General features: G+C 51.9%; 1 protein-coding gene across 1 annotated transcript; it reads left to right on the top strand.

Moving 5' to 3' along the window:
• The first annotated feature begins 1,827 nt into the window (after positions 1 to 1,827).
• RPIA (ribose 5-phosphate isomerase A) lies at positions 1,828 to 21,244 on the top strand. Its single transcript, XM_076335698.1, has 9 exons — positions 1,828 to 2,056; positions 7,852 to 7,912; positions 9,774 to 9,829; positions 12,972 to 13,031; positions 13,642 to 13,706; positions 14,042 to 14,110; positions 14,626 to 14,767; positions 16,047 to 16,146; positions 20,057 to 21,244. The coding sequence occupies exons 1-9, from the start codon at positions 1,874 to 1,876 to the stop codon at positions 20,152 to 20,154; spliced, it is 834 nt and encodes a 277-aa protein (XP_076191813.1). The 5' UTR covers positions 1,828 to 1,873; the 3' UTR covers positions 20,155 to 21,244.
• Positions 21,245 to 22,300: the final 1,056 nt, after the last annotated feature.

Here is a 22,300-nt window from a genome sequence, read left to right as displayed (position 1 = left end):
GTACAAAAGGACTTTGAGCTGTTTGCAACCAGAGCTGGTTGTCGCTGAAACTTAAAGAAAATCCATTTCTAAAATGTCCAACGCCGCCTTTTTGCGCATAGGCAAGGCTCAGCGCACCATAAATGAAAGGTTTTCCTGCATTCACTGAAACTGTAACTCACCAGCAGATTCAGATAAATTGCTAACAGAAAGCCCCTTTATCTGTAAGTAGAAATGTTTGTGTTGCGCCAGGCAGACGCACTGCAGGATGTATTTTCCAGCCAAAGCCATCAGCCATTGCTGCGAGGATACCAATGAGTTTATCACTCCATACTTAACTTCTGGGCTAACACTCCCCACTCCGGTGGGATTCGAGAGATGCCCACGTGTAAGGATGGGCTTCCTGAATCAGTGTAAAACCCCCGTGACTGTTTTTCGTTTCAGGCAGCAGTCAAACGTTTAGGATACTGAACGGAATAACCCCAAACCCGGTCAGCTGCTCCCTCCGTTTTACCATTAATGCATTGTGGAAGAACAGTAGTTAGGTCTGATTCTTTCTGCAATGCATATCCCACTAGATGTGCGTATTTACACTTTAAAATGTGTAATTTGCGGGAAAGATCGTTGCCAGCTAGCAGAAAACACCTAACGACTGTATAGCAATCATGTGCTGCCCTTAATAGCAAGTCACCTGCTCTGTGCAGAAAGGTAAGGCCTTACCGCACTGAGATAAGCCCGGGTAATAATAGAGTCTTTGTTGAAATACCGCCCCATTGTTCAAAGACTGGTGTGCCGACCCAGGGAAAACAAAAGGAAACGTTTCTAGCCCTTAAAAATCACAGCAGAATGACACAGGTTGGTAACAAAACAAGTCGGTCATGCACGGAATTAAAGGAAAAAAAAAAAGCCAACAGCGGCTTTTCTGTTGTGCGGGGGGAAAAAAAAAAAAGATTATTCTGTATGCATTGTGGTCTGACCTTGGAGTGAGTGGTAAGGGGTAAATACCTGCAACTCCCGTCCATCTTGGTGGGATTGCAGCCTGGGGAGAAACTGAGATGCCGGTGCGTGGTCTTAACGTGGCTCCCAGGACTGAAAATGCTGGTGCGGAGGTACTTGGCGGTTGATCTGCCTCTCTCAAATTTTTCACAAACGGTTTCAGCAGACGCCAACCCAGGATAGAAGGGGAAAAAATATGGCAAAAAAAAAAAAAAAGGCTGTATGTGCTTCAGGACAGGAAACCTCCATCGGGTTTTACCCTGACCCTCCTGCCGGGTGGGATAAGGCCTAGTCAGTGCCGGTTGATAACGGCGTGGTCAGAGGACCAGCATCTTTTGTCATGCCCATGCTCCTACTTGTGAGTCCTGCAACACAGCATCGCTCCCAGCTTCGTGCTACAAAGTTTGAGTAAAAGTCCAAGAAAGGCTCTTCTTAAAACCCCTGGAAGCCCAGCCAGAGCTCAAGTAACCCCCCCTGAGCTCATCGCATTGCCTGGCGCTGTGCAGGGGCTCCCCCGCCACCCTCTTTCCTCCCCCAGCACTTCCAGGAGGAACATTTCCCATTCCTCTGCGCTTTACGGGAAAGCCTCAACCCCTCCATCCCTGGCAAACCCGACATATCGGTGTGTATGCACGTATGTACATCGATAAACCAAGTTGCTTCGGGGTTGGGCGGGCGGAGCGGGCACCCCGAGCCGTGCCGAGCCGAGCCGTGCCGAGCCGAGCCCAGCCCAGCCGTGCCCCGTCGTGCATTGTGGGAGCTGTAGTTCGCGGCTCGCAGCACTACAAGTCCCAGCCTCCCGGAGGAGGAGGAGGAGGAGGAGGAGGAGGAAGAGAGCCGGCTCGGCCCAGGCCTCCAGCCCGTGCGGGAGAGCCCCCCGGGGGCGGGCCGGGGCGGCATGCGGCTCCCCGGCCGGCTCGGCCCGCTCCGCAGCACGCTCCTGGCTGCCCGGCCGCCGGGGAGGGTCAAAGCGGGGCCGGCGGCGGGGAGGCGCGCCTTCTCCCGCGGGCGGCTCGGCGGCACCATGGCAGAGGAGGCCAAGAGGCTGGCCGCCTGCGCGGCCGTGGACAAGCACGTCCAGGTGAGACGGCGCGGACCCCAGCCCTGCTCGGGGCACGGGGGGCACGGACCCCCACCCCACCCCCCCCCCCGGTGCGCGGAGCGGCCACGGGGGGCAGGGAGCGCTCGGTGCACGGAGCTCCCCCCCGCAGTACACGGAGTGGCCGCGGGGGTGCAGGGACGGACCCCGGGGTGCACGGAGCGGCCGTGGGGTGCAGTCGCCCCCCAGTGCGCGGAGCGGCCATGGGGTGCAGCCACCCCCCCCAATGCACGGAGCGGCAATGAGGTGCACGGAGGGGCTCCGGAGTGCGGGGACCCCCCAGTACACGGAGTGGCCATGGGGTGCACGGAGCCTCCCAGTGCACGGACGGGCTCCGGGTTGCATGGACCCCTCGGGTGCATGGAGTGGCCACGGGGTGCACGGACCCCCCCAGTACAGGGAGTGGCCACAGGGGTGCAGGGACGGACCCCGGGGTGCATGGAGTGGCCATGGAGTGCACGGAGCCTTCCAGTGCATGGAGGGGCTCCGGAGTGCAGGGACCCCACAGTACACGGAGTGGCCCCGGGGTGCAGGGACCTCCCAATGCGTGGAGTGGCCATGGAGTGCATGGAGCCTCCCAATACACGGGAGTGGCCACGGGGTGCAGGGACGGACCCCGGGGTGCACGGAGCGGCCATGGGGTGCAGCCACCCCCCAGTGCACGGAGCGGCCATGAGGTGCACGGAGGGGCTCCGGAGTGCAGGGACCCCCCAGTACACGGAGTGGCCATGGGGTGCACGGAGCCTCCCAGTGCACGGACGGGCTCTGGGTTGCATGGACCCCTCGGGTGCATGGAGTGGCCACGGGGTGCATGGGCCCCCCCCCCCCAATACACGGAGTGGCCACGGGGTGCAGCCACCCCGCAGTGCATGGAGGCTCCAGGCTGCGTGGACCCCTTGGGTGCATGGAGTGGCCATGGAGTGCACGGAGCCTTCCAGTGCATGGAGGGGCTCCAGAGTGCAGGGACCTCCCAATGCACAGAGTGGCCATGGAGTGCATGGAGCCTCCCAATACATGGGAGTGGCCACAGGGTGCAGGGACGGACCCCGGGGTGCACGGAGCAGCTCCGGGGTGCAGGGACCCCACAGCGCATGGAGTGGCCCTGGGGTGCAGGGACGGGCTCCGGGGTGCACGGGCCCCCCAGTACATGGAGTGGCCATGGGGTGCATGGAGCTTCCCAATACACAGGAGTGGCCATGGGGTGCAGAGATGGACCCCGGGGTGCACAGAACAGCTCCGGGTGCAGGGACCCCACAGTGCATGGAGTGGCCCTGGGGTGCAGGGACGGGTTCCGGGGTGCACGGGCCCCCCAGTACCTGGCGTGGCCCTGGAGTGCAGGAATGGGCCCTGGGGTGCAGGCACCCCCCAATGCATGGAGTGGCCATGGGGTGCACGGAGCCTCCCAATGCACGAACAGGCTTTGGGTTGCACAGACCCCTCCAGTGCACGGAGCAGCCCCAAGGTGCATGGACGGGTTGTGGGGTGCACGGACCTCTCGCTCCCCCCAAAGCATGGATGGTCCCAGCGTGCAAGGAGGGACCCTGGGGTGCACGGACGGGCCTCGCTGAGCCTCTTCCTCTTTGGCTTTGGACTGCACTCCTTTAGCCTGGAGAGAAGGGAGAAAACTACCTTTCCTGTCCGGTCTCTGTGCTTGCCCAGCTCATGCCTCCCAGGCAGTGGCTCCTTGCCTTGCCCAGCTCAGCACCGTGCACCCTGAGTTTGGTGTAATGTCTTGCACCTTTAAACTTTCATCGTGCACCCTCCTGCGAGCTGGGCTGCAGTGGGAGTTCAGGCTAATGCCGTGTCCTGCTTCTTTCTCCAAGTCCGGGGTGCTTCTGCTGCTGCACCCTGTTTCTGAGCACCCAAGCAAGGAGCAACAGCCCCTAAGCAGGGGGCTGTTCTGTGTCGTGTCCTGTCCTCTGCAGGGAGGGAAACACAGCAAAGGGCTTTAATCAACCCCTTGAAGGTCAAATAGGACTGGAGTGACTTGAGGTTTGGCACAGCCTTATCATGAACGCTTAGAAGATCAACGGTTAAAGTCACACAGTGGTTTATCGCAATGTTTGCTGTGCAAGCCCTTTTGCAACAGCAGTGATGAAACAGGCATAGAGTTTCCTCTGCCAAGGAGGTAGATGTTAGCAGTCGGGGGGGGGAAGGCAAAATTCCCTTTTCCTTCCCGCTCCCCCCTGCTAGGTTGGCATCTTGAGCTTCAGTTGCTGATGGCTTCCCTGATGTCCCATAAATGTTTCACTTGTTTCTCAGCCTCTCCTTCCTCTGAGCAGTCTGTACCTGCCTGCAGAGAGCACAGCCACATGCTATCTGAGACCTACCCCTCTGCCAGGCCAACGTGCTCAAAGGCAGTCTGTGGGGTGGGGGAGCCTGGGGGATGGACTGGCAGTTGCATCAAACCCCCCTTTCTTACCCAAAGCCAGCCCCGAATTTGTGCATTGAGGGGTTGCAGGAGGAAGGACTTTGTGTCGCAAGGTATGGAGCCGAGGCATGGCTGCTGCTGCAGGTTGTCATGAGCTGGGTGCACCTTTGATTTGGGCTAAAACGTGACTCTTAATTTTGGACTTTTCCCAGTGAAATAGCAGGCCTTTGTGCTATTTTATGCTCAAGCAGACTTAGGGTGATGTTTCTGGCCATGTCCCAGCTGATTAAAGTTCAGGGCCTGGCTAGCGAGGCTGATTGAGTAAAATATGCAGCGGTCGGGGTAATATTGCAATGCTTGCCGTGCAAGTTGGCTTGAAGCAATGGTGGAGAAGCAGGTTAGGGTCACCGCTAAGGAGTTAGATGGTCTCAGCTGTCAGAGAAAACCTGTCTCCCCTTCAGCTTGCACTGGGAGGGCGCAGCTGCTGTTTGTAACGGATAGTTTTGTGTTTGGCCGTTAGAGCTATCGCTGTTAACGGAGGGAGTAACATAATCTCCGAAAGCAAAGCTGCAGACTCCCTCCCTTGCACGGCAGGGACGTGTCGGAGACACCACTGACTTCAGGGTTCGGTTATGCTGGACAAATCTCCTCTGCTTAACTGTGCCGTAAATCTGTGGCACTGCGGGTTTGGTACCGGTACTAGATCAGGCTCCTCGCTTGGCATCTGCCTTCACACCCGTGCCCATCTGTGCCAGCGTAGCAGCTCCTTGTGCAGCCTGCAGCAGATGTAAACCTGGGGGTGGGTGGGGGGATTAGGAGAGGAGAACTTTTTTCTCTTTTATTTTTTTAATTAAAGCCAGATTGGTGTTTTTACCCACAGCACTTGTCCCCAGGCAGCTGTAGGAGCAGAGTTCCCCAGTACTGGAGCGGACACTGAGATGACCAACCTCAGAAGCCGCAGGCTGTGGTGCCGTGATGGCTCGGAGGAGCGGGGCTGGCACGTGGCTCGGGGCTATAGACCCCTAAGCTCCTTGGGGAGAGCTGGCTTTGCATTTATACAACACTCCGAAGGCAGGCCCAGTTAGCGTCTCTGTTAGAAATGAAAAGATGGGCGAGAGCTGTAGGTCCTGCTGCCCCAGAGGGCTGAGGATTAATAAGAGGAAACCTGGGGCTTTGCGCTGTATTTATCTCCTGCTCTTTGCGCACATAAATCCTAGTCTTGGAAACTTATGTTGGACCGGCCAGCCCATGTGGTGCTGCTGACAGCCACTTGATGCGTGTTGCCTTGTCGGCATCTCCAACATTGGGCAGCATCCCTTGGCCCCTGGGTTAGCAGGGACAATGCTCTGGTCGCTGCTGACTCTGCTCGTGGAGCCCGTATGTGGGTCCTCAGCTGTGCTGTGGCTCAGTCCCTTGGTTTTATTTGCTGGGGTTTTAGCAAACAACCTAAAATGTTGTTTTTTTTTTTTTTTTTTTGCATGGGGTGCTGCTCCTCGGTGCTGTGAGCTGGACCTGCCCCTTGTACACTGACCTTGTGCTCTGCTTTCCGCCAACGTTCACGCTGCCCGTGTTAAAAAGTGGATGTTTTTTGGCTGGTTTTGCCCCTGGTCTGGCTGGGGTTGGAGCTGAGAAGGGAGAGGTGGGAACCGCGGTAAGGCGGGGGTTGTGACAGTACCAGTTTAGACTGGCTTAAACTGTTTTTCTGGGAAACCCACTTAGCCCAAGGTCTTGCCACTGCCTAAGGGAGGGTGCTTCACCCCTCATCACTGATAAATGCCTTCAAGTTTATCGCCAGCGATGGGCTGCGAGCCTTGTGAGCTCTTCCCGCTTCATTACAGTGGAGTGGCTGATGCTGAGGCTTTCCCCATCCCTTTAGGGCATCCAGCTGCTCCAAGAAGCTGTCCCACCCTGTAGAAATGAGGGCAAAGAGAAGAAACTGCCTCTTCCCAGGTCGAAACAAGTCTCTTGGGAACACCGGTACTGCCCGTGTCCTGCCAGCCTCCGCGCAGCTTTGCTTGCCCCTTCCTCGGCTGGCTGTGCTTGGCTCTGCCTGCCGGGCAGGTGAAACCGAGAAACCTCAGGAGCTGTTGGGTTTCTGCTGGCAACGTTGCAGGCATGCAGCTGTGATCTGTTGCTTTCCCCGTCTTTTGCAGAGTCACGGTGATTAGTGAGTGCTGGGATATAAGCCGAGTCTCTGGTTGTGTGCTGGGTTTTGGAGAACTTCTGTTTTTTTTAAGCTTTTAACTTGCAGAGGCAAGGGAAATCATTAATCCTAGGGGGATGTGACCTGCCTTGAGCTCCACCTTTCCAGGCAAGCTTGCGTGTCAGTAAGATTTTAGCTGGTTGAAATGCTGCAGGTGTGGCTTTTTCCACAGCTGCTGAACTCTGGATTTGCTGCACATGGAGAAAGAGCTCCAGACCTGTCTAATGTCCAAGAGATAACACACAACAGCTCTGTGCCTGCATCTCTGTCTGGCTTGAAGTCTTTCTCATCTGAAGTCTCTGTAGTGATATCGGGCCTCCTTAAGTCAATTTAAGCTTTGGATCCCATCCAAAGAAGGGGAAGTACGTTGGAAGCTGGAAGTGTGCAGGAGGCTGCAGGTAGCTCTCAGTGGGTGGGAGATTGAGCTGCTAATAAACAGCGATTTACATCGCAGAGCATCCTCTTGCGGAGGTAACACAGTTGCACCCATCCACCCTCAGCCTGCAGCACCTTTTAGAAGCGTGACTGTGTTACTGATGAGGCAGTAGTGATCCTTCTTAAACCAGACCATAACCAGAGAAAGGCCGGGGCTGAGTTGTGGTTAAAATACGATCCTCTTCAGCATACACTGCCAGGCTCACCCATCTCACACAGGCAGTTACGTACTCTGTTTTGGAGAGCGGTTTTTATTATGCTCTAGGAACGGCTGCTGTGCTCTTTGCTTTGGCCGCTGGTGCATCTGTACTGTTTACTAACAATACCATTGGCAGCAAACCCACGCTTTTACTGTGCGGCTTCCTCGGGAGATGTTATCTTGAGGTTGTTTCAGCTTCTTCCTTTGTGGTATTCTCTGAAACTCCCAACTTTCCGGCAGGAGAGGGTGCATGGAGTGCCAGCAACAAGCAGTGGGTGTGCGTTGAACACCCGGAGTGTCAGACCGTAGTGGTATTTAGCAAGCACATGTCCTTTAAGGAGAGGGCGAGTTGCTTAAAATCCCTTAGCTGCAGACAGCGGTCGTGCCCTCGCAGGTGCGGTGTGTTCCCTTCCTTGTCTGCAGCATGCTAAGACGTTGTGTGTCAGCGTGCATCTCTGGGCAAGGTTCCTCTTGCATGTGTTTATAATGTCGAGTCTACCGGGAAAAGTGGACAGCCCTTGTGCCGAGCCCCCAGTAACAGCTCTCCTCTGTCTCTCTTTGATTTGCAGAACAATCAAGTTCTTGGGATCGGAAGCGGTTCTACGATTGTCCACGCGGTGCATCGATTAGGTAGGATGCTCCCCTTCGTGTTCCTCCCACCGCAGAAAGTCCCCTTGTCCAGCTGTCCCAACTACTTGAAAAACAGGCTAAATCGTCTGGATGCTGACTTAGAGCTGATGCGTCGGGTCTGTTCACCGACTGCTGCGTCCTCCTTGAAGCTGAAGGTTAAAACTGGGTCTTGTGCTCCAAATTTATTGCATAGAGTCCTGTGGAGGTAATGATTTGCCACCTCTTCTCCCCATACAGCCAGGCAAAGCGCTTTACTGGCACCCACCACAAACTAGAGCTAAACCCCTCTGTTTCCTTCCAGCTCTGCCCCATCCTAACTTGCTTTGTGGCTTTGGGCCGTGCAGCTGCTCTGCTTCCGTTAACCCATTTGTATGCGGCTGACGCTGCTTGCTCCCATCCACGTTATTCACATTGAGGGTCCTGCTGAGGTGTAATGAAAATGAGGAATGTGAAATCCTGCTGCATTTTTTTTTTTGTACTCTACAGCTAGGTTTATCTGCTTGCCCCAGGTGCAAGCTTGCATAAGGTGTGATTCAGAAAACTTCAGCAAAATATTCAAGCGAGGCAAATGCATTTTTGCAAAGTGAATGGGAGGGTAATTATTCTCACGCCTCATTACAGAGGGTGCAGAGGTTTAAAGTTGCCTTTAACGAAGGGCACTCTCAGCCCTAGGGCAGATCTGCTTGTGGAGGTGCTGTACCTCGTCCTGCTGTGGCCAGGGTCCTGCTGTGGCCCTGGCCGCCGCGCTCTGCTTCACTCTCCTTGGATGCAAAACAGCAGCCATGGGTGCCATGGTGGCTTGGGAGTGCAGGATCAGCCCTGTCGTTTGTGGGGGTCTTGCTGAGACGTCGTGGAGCTGAGGTCTGAGCACAGCGCAGTGCTTCGCTTCGCAGGGAAACAGCAGAGATCATGCTGTGCCTGCCCCTTGGCACCCACCTCACCCCACGCCGTGTGTGTAATACACTTATTTGTCTGGGAGTTGCGGTTCAGCTTTCTGGGTTTGGCTCAGTATTGCAACCACTCCCGACTCTAACACAGAATCAGTCTCTAAATAAATGGATATAGCATTTAACGTGCCTGTTCCAGGCTGCAAAGTCTGACTTTTCATGTCTGCTGAATGCATTAGGATGTGGGTTGTAGCAACTTACAGCCTCATGTATTGCACCTTCGGTCCTTCCAGCAGCAGCAGCGTTACCTTGAAGCATGTAGCCCACGTGCTTGCTCTGGTGCAAGAGCTGTTGCTGAATCTCGGGCTGTTGGCTCATGCCTAAGTATTGTAATTACTAAAATAACATTTTGTCCATAATGATATCTTAGTAATAGATTTTAGTCATTTGAGGTTAACCTGGGGGAGGAAATATTTCCTTCCATTTAATGGAATACTGTATTTTATTAGTCCTTTCCCTGCCATATATTTAAATGTTCTATAATAAATGAATGTGAAGTCCCCAAGGCAACAAGCCAGAAAACCTTTCAGACAGCTGCTGGAGCTCTCTGTTTACAAGGAGCGTGGCAAAACCTGTCTAATGGAGTGAGAGAGGGGAGTGGGGATAATTTCCCAGGTGACGATTTGCTGACGAGGCTCCTCTGCTGCTGGAGACACAAAGGTTAATGGCTCGTGGTGTCTTGGGCTGAGCCAGGGTGGGTATTTAAACATTTCTGACTGTAGAAACTGAGCCTTAGCCTATGCAGGGTGGCACCTGTTTGCATTTTGAGCATGACTGAGTTATTTGCAAGCCAAGCGAGTAATTGCAGTGATTCAAAGGGGCTGTTCTGAACTGAGATTTCTTAAAGTGAAAGTTGGTGTGTTTTTTTTCCTTCTGCAACGAACAAACCGAGACTTCTGCTTTTTTTCCTACAGCTGAGCGGGTTAAACAGGAGAACCTGACGATTGTCTGCATCCCTACATCTTTTCAGGTGAGCACTTTGCTCCTTTGCTTTCTGCTAGTCCAAACACTCACACAGGGGATCTTCCCCTTGGCTGCGGAAGGCAACCACGCCGCTCTCCGGACTGGCTCGCTGCGGTGTGAGTTAACCGAAAGCACCGGTGAAAGCAGCCGTGATGCAGCCTGCGGATGGACCTCATGAAGCCGGCGGTGATGGTGCTGTGTTACCCTGACCTGAGCTGCAGGGATGCCGTAGTGCTAGGAGGCGTGTTTTGAACCAGTGTGGTGATGCTGGTTATGTCAGTGTTGGCTCGTGGCTTGATCTGGATCCTGCTTGCAGAAAAATGCTGTTTAGTAGTGAACCAGACTCATAATGCAAAACTCATGGGAGGCACTTAGTCTCCTTTGATTCTGTATCAAGCCCTGAGAGCTGTAAAAATCATGCTGCAAACAATAATAGTGAGCTTATGTGTTTTCAGGAGGAACTTGAAACGCATCAACTGGCTTTTATGAGAAATTGCAGGAGAGAAATCAGCTTAATCTTTCCTTTGCTGTGCAACTTTTGCAGGGATTCATTCATACCAAGCTAGCTGTCGAGAGGTTTGCAGAGAGAGGGAGAACGTGGCTTGGTGGTGAAACGCAGAGCTGCTGGGGAAGCTTCTGAGCTGCTTCCATGCCTTCAGACAAATGCCTCTGGTCTCTCTGCCTCTATTCCCTGAGGTGGGAATGTGCTGCAGAGGAGCAGCCGTCACCTTGTCCCCTTCGGGCAGGGAGAGGTGACATCACCAGTTTGCGGGGACCAGGACTGCCCGCAGGGTTTTCGAGGCTGGGTGGCAATGCCCTGGTCTGGGAATTGGGCACGTGTCCTTTCCTCGGTCCTGGTGTGGACCTCGGGATGGTACTTCTGTCACAACTTTTTCACCGTGAGGACAATCAAGCAGTGAGGCAGGCTGTGCAGAGTCCGTCCTTCGAGGTTTTCAAGACCTGAGTGGATAAAGCCCTGAGCAACCTGGTAGCTGACCCTGCTTTGAGCTGGAGGTTGGACAGAGACCAGCCTGAATTATCCTAAAATCTTATGAAAACTTAACATCCTCTTACCCTGCAGATGTCCTTTAAGTGTGAGTGTGGGATGATGGGAGACTCTTTTCCCAGATGTTGCAAACAACCAGTGGCCAACTGGGATATAACACAAACTGCTGCAAAGGGCAAAAAATGAAAACTAGATTTTTTTTCTTTGTCAACCTATATCAGCACTTCTGTTGCATAAATACACTGTAGCGACAGTCTCTCTTCGATCTGTCTGAAATGATCCTCATCCTGAGATACCATGTCCCATTTGAACCTAGGAAAGCTCCTCTGAGTTCAGTCATTAGGTCTTACAGAAAATAGTGATAAAGCTGTCGTGGTGAACGTGGGCTGGAGCCTGCCCTGCCTTGAAATGCTGGGATAGTTTGTGTAACACTACAGAGTTTCTTACCAGTAAAACAAAAAGGTTGCTGTTAAAGGAACGAGATAGATCCTGCAGGAGCCAAAATCCCCCAGACACGGGGCTGCCTCCTATCTTTTGCAGTCTCTTAGACCTCAACCAATTCCGAGTGAAGCGTTCCCAGGTCAGCAAAACAGCATCTTATTTTCACTACGTACAGGTGTAAATGGCTGCCTGAGGTCACTGGCAAGGAAGAATTGGTTGCAGTGGGCTTTTATTCTCCTCCCTTCCCTGTTGTCAGGTTGGGTTATTCCATCACCATCAGTAAAGCTAGTGCCGGGGTAAGTATCTGTCCCTTGGCTTTTGCGTTGTTTCTTCTTTTCACCTGGACGTGTGCCGACAGCACAGAGCAAGACCGTTCTTGGCAAGTGCTGCGCAGTTACCGCCGCTTTTCCCCCAGTTGTGGGAGCCCTGCTTTCGATTCCTGCTGGTCTGCTCCCGTCACCTTGCAAGCAGAGAGCCTGAAGAGAGCCACCTCATTTCCACACTGCTGACCCTAAGCCTGTTCAGGATCTGGCCTGCATGTGCAGCACAGTGTTTTTCAATGCTTTAAATTCCCAGATCCCTGATACCTCTTTACATGGACGCCATGTAATGAATGTAAACCCACTGATCTGTATTCTTTTAATTTTGTGAGTCCTTAGGGCAATCCTAGTGCACAGATCAAGAGCCCGCAGCCCATGGGTGTTAAAACTGCATGCTATGAAATGCCACGATAAGTGATTCAAATCATATCTTATTGCCAGGAGTACCACCTGCTAGCTCTTCGTAATGTTTCTGGGATGCCAATACGGGCGACTGATGCGCTTTGTTAGAGTTAGTGGGTAAAATCCAGCGGATTAAGTTGATCCAGGCTATCGCACTGGGGTTTCTCGGACTAGCTGCAAGCATGGTAGGAAGTTCAGACTCGAGCAGAGTCCATGCAAGGAGGGAGTCTCACTCAGGTGATGATTTGTAACACAGAAAATTCAACCAATTCAAGGTTCTGTAAGCTTGAACTCCTGTTTAAACTGACGGACCGAGTGGAGGGTAACTCTGGGTGCTCTGTGTTGTGTTGCCGCTAGAGGGAAACACATGGCCACTTCAGTAAAAGTAGATTGGAGCCACCGAGCAGCTGTTTCAGGAGGCTTCCCACACTTTTTCCATGAGTTGTGCTTTTCTTTTTTGCCTTTTTTTTTTGTTTGTTTCTTTCCAATATGAAAAATATTTTCATTGTTAGTCCTGCATTGCTATGGTGTAAACATTTCATTTTCTTGCTCCCATTTTTCAGCTGAAGGAAATCAGGGGCTGGATGGGTGCGAGGCAGAACGATGTCCAAGCTGAGACAGCATAGGACTCAAAAATCCCGTATCTGCTGTAATGCTTAAATACAAGTGATTCCCACCAAGCTGATGGGGCCTCCTGCTATTTAGTATGGAGAGACCTGGACCCAGGAGTCCTGTCGCACCATCTGAGCATTTTAGTTCAAATCAGCGGCAGGGTTTGCTGTTGATTAAAATAATCTGGTCTGGAAGCATCATTTTCTCCTTGCCATGCGTTCCCGCTGCTGGCTGCAGCCTCTCCACCAGCGCAGGGTGGAGCTCTCCCAGGGAGACTCCATCCTTGCTGCAGCGGGGGAATGACACCACGAGTCTGTTTTCCTTTCCTGCCGCCGGTAAATGGTGTTTGCTGTCTTCTTGGTGCACAGGCACGTCAGCTGATCCTGCAGAACGGCTTAACGCTAAGTGACTTGGACCGACATCCAGAGGTAAGTGGGACCGCGGAGGGTGAGACCTCACTCGACCTTCCTCTAACCTGGTCCTTCATAAAGCATCTGGCTCCTTTGTCCTCCCCTGAGGATGAGAGCTTAGGCAGCCACGCTGCTGAACATGAGTGAGAACTAGCTTAGTTTATTTTTTTCCCCAAGCCTTAGTCTTGTCTTAGTGCTTGTCCCTTTAGATGGCAAGTAGGCTGACAAGTTGTGTTCTCCAGGTGTTTGGCACCTCTTCCAGGCTGAGGCTTGCTGGCCTGAGACGGGGATATGGCATTGCTGAAGTGTTATGACCAAGATTTTTCCCAGGAGCCTCCCACCCCTTAGCTGACAACACTAGAGGCTGAAATGATGTGCCTTGCAGGCCAGCAGTCGTTTTTGTTTTTTCTTTCTCCTGCTTTCACATGCCTGTGGTTTGCTGGGGCTGGTATCCTTGGGTGGCTGATCAGATGGTCGTCTCTGGTCAGGCTGGCATCAAGGTGGTCCCAGCTTTAGTGACATTTCTGGCTGCTGCTCGGGACCTGACACCCTCCCGAGCTGCGCCAAGAGCAGCACCTTGACGCTGCATGGGAGAGGTTTCCACACCAAGTATCTCCTCTTCCTACAGCTTGATGTTGCCATCGATGGAGCGGATGAAGTGGACTCTGACCTCAACCTTATCAAGGGTGGCGGGTGAGCCCTGCTGTCTGTCTGTCTGTGTGCGGCACTGGTGGCAGTGGCCTCTGAGCATCCTTTTCTGGCTGTGGATGTCTCCGGGGGTGGGCTGGAGAGGCCGATGGGATCCTGTGCAGGGCCGTGCGTGCACCTGCAGTGGGAGATGGCTCCTGACCGAGAGTGTGTGCAAGGGACAAGGGGGATAAAGTGATGGGGCAGGGGAAGGAGTCCTGGCGTGGGGCAACGGCAGCACCAAACCCAGCGAGAACATGGTGGAGGGGACTGGACTCATCAGGCACACTGAGGAGCAGTCTGTTTTCTGATTTTTATATTATCTTTTTTCCCCCTTGCAGTGGTTGCTTGACGCAGGAGAAGATAGTTGCGGGATATGCAAAGTGCTTCATCGTTATTGCCGATTACAGGTAAAAATATTACTATTCATTCCACCTCTCTGTCCCGTGGGAGGATTCGGATGGTCCTGTGTTAGGCCATTACTGTCCTTCCAGTGGGTCAGGGGAGTAGGAATAGGTGGAAATGAGCTTGACTCCCAGTGCTTCAGCAATCCAATTTAGCTTTTTTCCTTGATTTTCAACTCAGCAAGCCTGCTTAGGAGTCAGCAGAGCTTGTGGGGAAATGGCTGCTCTGCTCTCTGAGCTCAGTGATTGTCAGCACGGAATAAATTTCTCCTTCTGTACATACAGCCGTGGGGCTGTAGAAAAAACAACTCGTGTCCTGCTTGTCCAAAACATGTCAAAACAGGGCTCATGAGTGAATGGAGCGTCGTGCATTAAACTGGTTCTTCCTACACGTGTACACATGTGAACTGACCGCTGTGCCCTCCAGGGCCTTATGCCTGAGGGTTTTGCAAGAGGTAATGTGATAATGGTGTTAGCAATGTAATGTCTGACGCTAATCCCACCTCAAACTGTGTCCTCAGGAAAAAATCAAAGAGCCTCGGGGAGCAATGGAAGAAGGGAATTCCTATCGAAGTCATCCCCATGGCTTACGTCCCCGTCACCAGAGCCCTGACCAAAAACTTCGGAGGTGCTGCAGAGCTGCGGATGGCTGTTAGCAAAGCGGTACGTGTCCCTGATCAGCCCTGCTTCCCCAGAGGAGCCACCTGAACGTCGGCATACGGAGGACCAGAGGTCTGGCCTTTCATCTAATTAAATTTGGGCTTTCACTCCCATGAGTGGCCTCTTGTGTACTTCCCCCTAATTATACTTTGGTTAATGAACTGTGTGTTTAGGTGTTGGGGCTGGTCATGGAAAGCCTCTCTGGCTTATGTCACCTAAAGCAAGCATCCCTGAGCAGGGAGAGGAGGGATTGCCAGTCTGGGTCTGACCTGCTGCTCTGCGGGGACGTTGGGGGGCTGGAGGGCAGTCTGTGCTGCCAAAGAGGGTCTCAAGTTTTGGGGGGCAGCTCACACTCCATCTCGGGCTCCTCTGTACCACACAGAGCCAGACTAAATTAAAACTAAAGATGCTTTGTCTCCGCTGCTACTGTCCTGTCCTGACTTGGGCAACGGGGCTTCGCCAGCCCCCATCACATGGTGAGGGAGAAGGAGGGTTGTCTGCAGTAACGGCTGAAGTTAATGCCTGAAAGCTGAATACTTGTTTTTAATGTGTCTAATCCCAAGAGGCTGTAGGGACTGCACTTGGGTGCCTGAGAAGAGCAAACCAGTTGTTCTCTCGACTGGTTCTCGAACTCTCTCAAGTTCTCGTGAACTTGAGACCGGCCTCGCTCAGAGAATGCACACATCAGTGCTGCTCCAGCACGAGCCGTGTCCTCGGAGGACGCTTGGTCCCTCCTGGCACGTGTGGTTGCACACCCTGCTCAGCGCTGCTGAAACGCCTCGTCCTCAGCCCCAGCTGTCTCTGCTCTGTTGAAAGGACCCAGTTCCTCCTTCTGTTGGGCTTGAGAGAGTGCTGTGCACGTCTGGGACGCTGAAGGCCAGCAATTCTTCAACTCCAAAACCTCCCCATGGCATCCAGCAGCACGCTCTTATCACTGGGGCGGAGGGGTCTTATTTTGGCTTCAATTGCCTGCAATAGTCTTTTTAGGACATTAATGTAGCTTTACTCTTGTGAAAAGGATCCCCTGTTGCAGTGATGAAATTGCATCGTTGTTTCTAGCTTCTGCATGATTATCAGTATGCAGGAGAATGAGGAACGAGCAGTTGCCCTGGGCGATGGTTTTACTTACAGGCTTATTGTGGACTGCCCCGATTTACTTGAATGATGACTGTCTAAACTGTTGCGGCGGGGACGGCTGGTCCCGGTGAGAGGCTGTGACAGTCCCTGGCTGTGCTTGGTAGACAAGGAGCTCACAGTGCTGACAAATGTGTTTGACTCCCAGGGCCCCGTGGTGACGGACAACGGGAACTTCATCCTGGACTGGAAGTTTGACAAGGTTCATGAATGGAGTGAAGTGAACACCGCTATAAAAATGATACCAGGTAATGTCTGTGATTTTAAAAAAAACAGAAGTTGGCTAAGGCTTGGTCTGTGCTAGATAACGCTGACCGTGGGAGCTCTCCCCTGGATAGGAGGAAATGTGTGTGTGTTTACTGCCCTCTTATGGATCCATACATTTGTTTCTACTTGAGATCTATCAGCTGAATTAGTACAACTGTACCCAAGTGGCATATGGTGGTGAAAACCTGGGGCGATGCCGGGTGACTTCTGACACTGTTTTCCATTAGGCATGCCAATCCTGTGCTCTTTCTTACTCTCCTTGTGCCCGTTTAGAGAGGGGCTTTCAATGGAAACACTGATGGACTCTGGAGGGAGGGTTTGCACTGGGTTACAGTATTTTCCAGAAGCTGCTTACAGCTCTGCATCCCATTACCATTGTGTAGTCCTACGGGCTCACCTTGCTGTGAGGGTGCAGCATATCCTAGCTATTGCTGTAGCTATTGCTGTGCAAGAGGGAAGCAGTGGCCGGTCACACTGCAGACAAAACAGCTTCTCCGCAAGGACTCCTGCCTTGCATGAGACCTGCTGCCCAGGCCAGAGCTGCTGCTGGATGATTCAGGTCTGCCCAGGGGCCGTGGCACTGTCTGGACTTCAGTGAAGCAGCAGATAGACTGGCTCAGCCACATCTGGATATCTTGTCTGGTTATTTTGGCAAAGTCTGCTCTTGAATCTGGTCAGCTTTTGAATAGGTATTGTTGTATCTTTTATCTTCGAGTTTATCCCAGATACCTGCCTGCCCCTGAAGTCTATAACACAACTGCCTTCATTGACCACGTGTTGTCAGAGCATGCAGGAACAGGTTGGGATCCCGTTGCAGAAACCTCAATGTCCCCACAAAGTGGCAATATGTTGTCCTGGCACCATGATTAAAACACAAGACCAGGCAGAGGCCATGGGTGTAGGCTGGGTGAAGAGTTGCCAGTAAATTCTAGTTGCTTCTGTTCAGTGGCTTTGCTTCCCTCAGTGCTGCTTATAAGGCTGATTTACTGAAAATAGACCCATTTTCTTTTTTCCTGCTCTAGGAGCAAACTGCTAGGATGCTACCTCTGTCTTAGCTTGTCCCGGTGTCTTTGTGATCTGAATAATTACCTGGCACTTGCTCGCAGCCAGCAGTAGATGACAAGTTTGGACCTTTGGCAGGAGCAGATCTAAATGAACCAGTGACCGATCTAAATGAATCGGTGACCACAGCTGGTCTGGGCTGTCCCTGCTGCAGCACTCCGTATCCTGGTGCGCTTGCTGCCCATGGCTGTGCAAATGTCTATATCATTAGAGCTGTTTCTGTGCAAGAGAGAAACAGCGGCTGCTTACGCTGTTTGCAAACAAAACAGCCTCTCTTGCAAGGACTTCTTCCTTTTATCTCTTTTGATCAAGAGATGAAGGGGTAAATGATGGTACCTGCTCCGTCGTGTTGGTATGGAGATAGTGGGGTCGGTCTACACGACACCAGCCCTGCTGGCGACAGACGGGCTCCACCTGTCTCAAAGGGGGAAAAGGATCTTTGCACAGGAGTTAGCAGGGCTCATTGAAAGAGCTTTAAACTAGATTTGAAGGGGGAAAGGGATAAAACCAGGCTCACTAGAGATAAGCCTGGGGGCGGCATGCCAATGTTTGAGGGACGGTGTGCTAGTGAGGTCCTTTGGTCTGCCGTCTCAGTGGAGGTAGGGGATGGAGATCCATGTGGCAGCAAAGACGCAGGGGTTATGGATGTGTTAGAAACCACGGAAGCCCCTGAGAATGGTCATGTAGGAATTAGGGCTACATTAGGCCGAAACCAGGACAGGCTTCTTTCCCCGAAAAGGTGGTGGGATCAGTAGCCCAACTGAAGTGCATCCACACCAATGCACGCAGCATGGGCAACAAACAGGAGGAGCTGGAAGCCATTGTGCAACAGGAAAACTATGATATAGTTGCCATCACGGAAACATGGTGGGATGACTTGCACAACTGGAGTGCTGCAATGGATGGCTATAAACTCTTCAGAAGGGATAACTGAAGGGACTAACCTCATCTCCTATGACAAGGTGACCCGCTTAGTGGACGAGGGAAAGGCTGTGGATGTGGTCTACCTGGACTTCAGTAAGGCCTTTGACACCGTTTCCCACAGCATTCCCCTGGAGAAACTGGCTGCTCGTGGCTTGGACGGGCGTACTCTTCACTGGGTAAAAAACTGGCTGGACGGCCGAGCCCAGAGAGTTGTGGTGAATGGAGTTACATCCAGTTGGCGACCGGTCACGAGCGGTGTTCCCCAGGGGTCAGTTTTGGGGACAGTCCCGTTTCATATCTTTATCAATGATCTGGATAAGGGGATCGAGTGCACCCTCAGTAAGTTTGCAGACAACACCAAGCTGGGCGGGAGTGTTGATCTGCTCGAGGGTAGGAAGGCTCTGCAGAGGGACCTGGACAGGCTGGATCGATGGGCCCAGGCCAACTGTATGAGGTTCAACAAGGCCAAGTGCCGGGTCCTGCACTTGGGCCACAACAACCCCATGCAGCGCTACAGGCTTGGGGAAGAGGGGCTGGAAAGCTGCCTGGCGGAAAAGGGACCTGGGGGTGCTGGTCGACAGCCAGCTGACCATGAGCCGGCAGTGTGCCCAGGCGGCCAAGAAGGCCAATGGCATCCTGGCCTGTATCAGAAAGAGTGTGGCCAGCAGGAGTAGGGAAGTGATCGTGCCCCTGTACTCGGCCCTGGTGAGGCCGCACCTCGAATACTGTGTTCAGTTTTGGGCCCCTCACTACAAGAAGGACGTTGAGGTGCTGGAGCGTGTGCAGAGAAGGGCAACGAGGCTGGTGAGGGGTCTGGAGAACAAGTCTGATGAGGAGCGGCTGAGGGAACTGGGGCTGTTCAGCCTGGAGAAAAGGAGGCTGAGGGGAGACCTCATCGCGAGATGAGGACCTCATCAACAAGCGATAGGACGAGAGGAAATGGCCTCAAGTTGCGCCAGGGGAGGTTTAGATTGGATATCAAGAAAAATTTCTTCACTGAAAGGGTTGTCAAGCATTGGAAGAGGCTGCCCAGGGAAGTGGTGGAGTCCCCATCCCTGGAGGTATTTAAAAGACGTGTAGATGTGGTGCTCAGGGACATGGTTTAGTGGTGGACTTGGCAGTGCTAGGTTAATGATTGGACTTGATGATCTTAAAGGTCTTTTCCAACCTAAATGATTCTATGATTCTATAGTCTCTGCATCATTTGCTGCTCAGAAATGGGCTTGCTAAGGGGAGAGGAGCATCTTCACTACCCAAAAGTGGATGAGGCGAACTGTTAAAGCTTGAGTACAGTGGTGATAGGGCTCTGGCCGCCTTGTGCTTGTGGTAGCTCTTGTCCTCCATTTCTTTCCACCTTCCTGGCCGCTGGCTGTGGCTCGGTGATCACTGTGAAGTTAGGAGCACCCCATAATTAAATGCAACCAAAAGTACATTTGCAAACGGGCTACAAATGGCAGAGGTAGCATCAGATCTGCTGTGTCTTAACATTTGAACAAGTGTTATCCAGGTGTTCTCTAACAGGATAGGTTTTTATAGTTGCATTTAAAGGTAAAGTGAGTAAGCGTGTGGCTGCCTGTAGCTTCCTCTTGCTCCTGTGGGTCATCAGATGGCTGCAGATGCCACGCTCGTGATTGTAACGGTGGTGGCTGGGGTGTGTGAATGTTGGGGGGAGCTTTGGGAGTTGTTTCTCGCTCTCTGGAGAGAGTTTCTTCTGGGGGTGGTCGCGTGGAAAAGACTTCCCGGAGGCTCCCTGTGTGGCTGATGCAACATCACCCAGGTTGGACACCTCCAAACCTCTGATGGAGGCATTAGTGCCTTTTAATGAACAAAAACATGGTCAGAGCAGAGGATTCAAGCAATGGGGTGGCTCTGGCGTTAACTGGCACATGACCTCTTGTTCCCCAGGTGTGGTGGAGACGGGACTCTTCATCGACATGGCAGAGGTGGTGTACTTTGGCATGGAGGACGGCTCGGTCAGCGTGCGGGAGAAGCAGCCTCGCTGACACCAGCACGCTGCCTGCTCTGCTTCGCCTTCGGCCAGTTTGATTCAGCTGTTGTAACGGTGCCAACCTGACGTTTTGCCTTAACGAGCAGCGGTTATCGCAGGAGACGGACGGGAAGTTGATCAGAATCCGCTGATGTGATACTGAATGTCTTTTTTTAAAAACAACAAAAAATTATATTCTATTTCTATATATATATATTTTTACTTTACAGGAATGTTGTCTTTTTTTAAAGAATCATTTAAACAAATTGCTTTAACGTTTTTATTTTATTTTCTAAGAAATACTTACCAAAAAGAATATTCCTTGTTTTGTGTTTTGGGTTTTTTTTTTTCCTTTTTTTGAACAGAACTTGAACCCTTCTGGTTGCTCGTAGTGCTCAGTGATTGAGGTCAGAAATACAATCCTAATGCATCCTTCTTAACCACCCTGGCAGGAAGGGTGATGCATGTAACGGGAGCGCATCCAGTCGGGACCTGCTGATGCCTTATTTGGAACCTTTTTGGTTCAGTATTTTATGCCTTTTATTTTTCTATACCACTGTTTTTTAATAGTTCAGGATGTCTAGTTGTCCTCTGTGCACATGCCAATTTTCTGAGCCTAGGGTGGTCTCTACATCTCTATCTGGGACATTAATAAGGGCCTTTTCTGGGCCTCTGTATGGAGATGTTCATCCTTTGAGCCAAATTCTGCTCTCCATTAATCCAGGACCTTGGATTAAAGTCTGTTCCCGTAGCTGGAGATGTTTGGGACTTCATCCTTGTAAATCGAGAGCAGAACTGGGTCCTTGATGAAGTTTACAGAAGCATATTTGAACAGCTTAGGGCAGCATGGAATACTGTTCAGTGGCAAATTATTTGATTTGGAATGAAGGTTAATTATCACCCCTCGCAGCTGGTTGATTTGTGGAAGGATAGAGCAGAATGCACAGGAAAACTGAGTCTTCCTGCCTAAATTTTCCACATGTAGCAGGAGAGAGACACGTTCAATATCTTGTTCTCAGTGTATAGGTGCTTTGCGTGGTTCTGGTGTCAAAATGCAAGCCCTCTCTTTGTGTTGTAGACACTGAAATAAAGAGCTGTTATACCAGATTCAGTGGTAATTTGGTTCTTAAAGTAACTATTTTGTGGACAAACGGGGCAGATCGTCGTCAGAGTAACTTCTGCTGTAGTTTTCCCCTTGCAAGGGCCCTTCACCCAGGCCAAATTCACCCTTCTGCATTTGATTTCTTTTTGCTTAAGGTAAATACATTATTTTAAATTAACCAGATTATCTAATCAACACTTGTTAGCTGCAGCGCTTGCTTCGTCACTGTCTTAAAGTTGCACGTCTAAAACTTGCGCATCTAAATCTCTTACAAAAAGGAGCTATTTTTACATCTTTAAATCTTCCCCTTCCTGCACATCTATTCTGTTAATTCTGAAGCACTTGTACCAAGCAAACTGGCTGCCAACCAGCCAACAACTTGCTGGAAACACTGGAATATCTCTTCCCGCAAACCTGATGCTGCAGAAGCCGTTCGCAGAACCCTAGTTCTTGCCATGGGCTGTTTTCAGATGTGTCTTGGGCTCCTAATGTAATTCTAGATAAAGAGAGAGCAATCGAGCAAAGCTTTGTACCCAAGCGCCTTCTCACTCAGCATGCTTCTGGAAATGAGATTAGCAGCAGCGAACGTTGCTGTTGACTCTCCTCTCTCTCTCTGAAATCAAACAGCTCCTTCTCAAAAAGCCGATAAAACCATTACTGCACCATTACTTTCTGGCCCTGGACCAGATGTGATCTCATTCAGCTTTGTGCTTAGCAGGGGCTTGTTAAATCTAAGCCTGAACATGGCAGGTCTGATTCTTGAGCTTCTCCTGGTGCTTGGGATGCAGGTAGCACTGGTGGGTGCTTCTGCAACAGATGCCTCTGCTGGGGTGGGACTTTGAATGGGTCTTGGGCTGTGCGTTACGGGTGCAGAGTTAATTCCGTGCTACAGAGATGGAATTAAAATCTCTGAAGTGCTGGAGAAAACTTGGCGTCTGAACCAGTTCTGGAGTCTTTGCGCAGATTTCCTTCGTGCAGACTCCCCCAGCTCAGGTTTTCAGAGTCAGTAGATAATTTTTGAATTAAGGGGCTCTTAAGAAATGTCTGGTCCTTCTCCTCA

Source organism: Aptenodytes patagonicus, chromosome 4 (genome assembly GCF_965638725.1).
Source record: "Aptenodytes patagonicus chromosome 4, bAptPat1.pri.cur, whole genome shotgun sequence".
NCBI classification, from domain to species: Eukaryota; Metazoa; Chordata; class Aves; order Sphenisciformes; family Spheniscidae; genus Aptenodytes; species Aptenodytes patagonicus.
Note: the sequence above shows the minus strand (reverse complement) of the source record. Positions and strands in the feature narration are given on the sequence as shown.

Excerpts from the sequence above, each read along its gene's own strand:
- RPIA (XM_076335698.1), top strand. The coding sequence starts at position 1,874 with ATGCGGCTCCCCGGCCGGCTCGGCCCGCTCCGCAGCACGCTCCTGGCT. Across the intron at positions 13,032-13,641 it reads ACTTGGACCGACATCCAGAG|CTTGATGTTGCCATCGATGG; the intron begins GTAAGTGGGACC and ends CTCTTCCTACAG. Across the intron at positions 13,707-14,041 it reads AACCTTATCAAGGGTGGCGG|TGGTTGCTTGACGCAGGAGA; the intron begins GTGAGCCCTGCT and ends TCCCCCTTGCAG.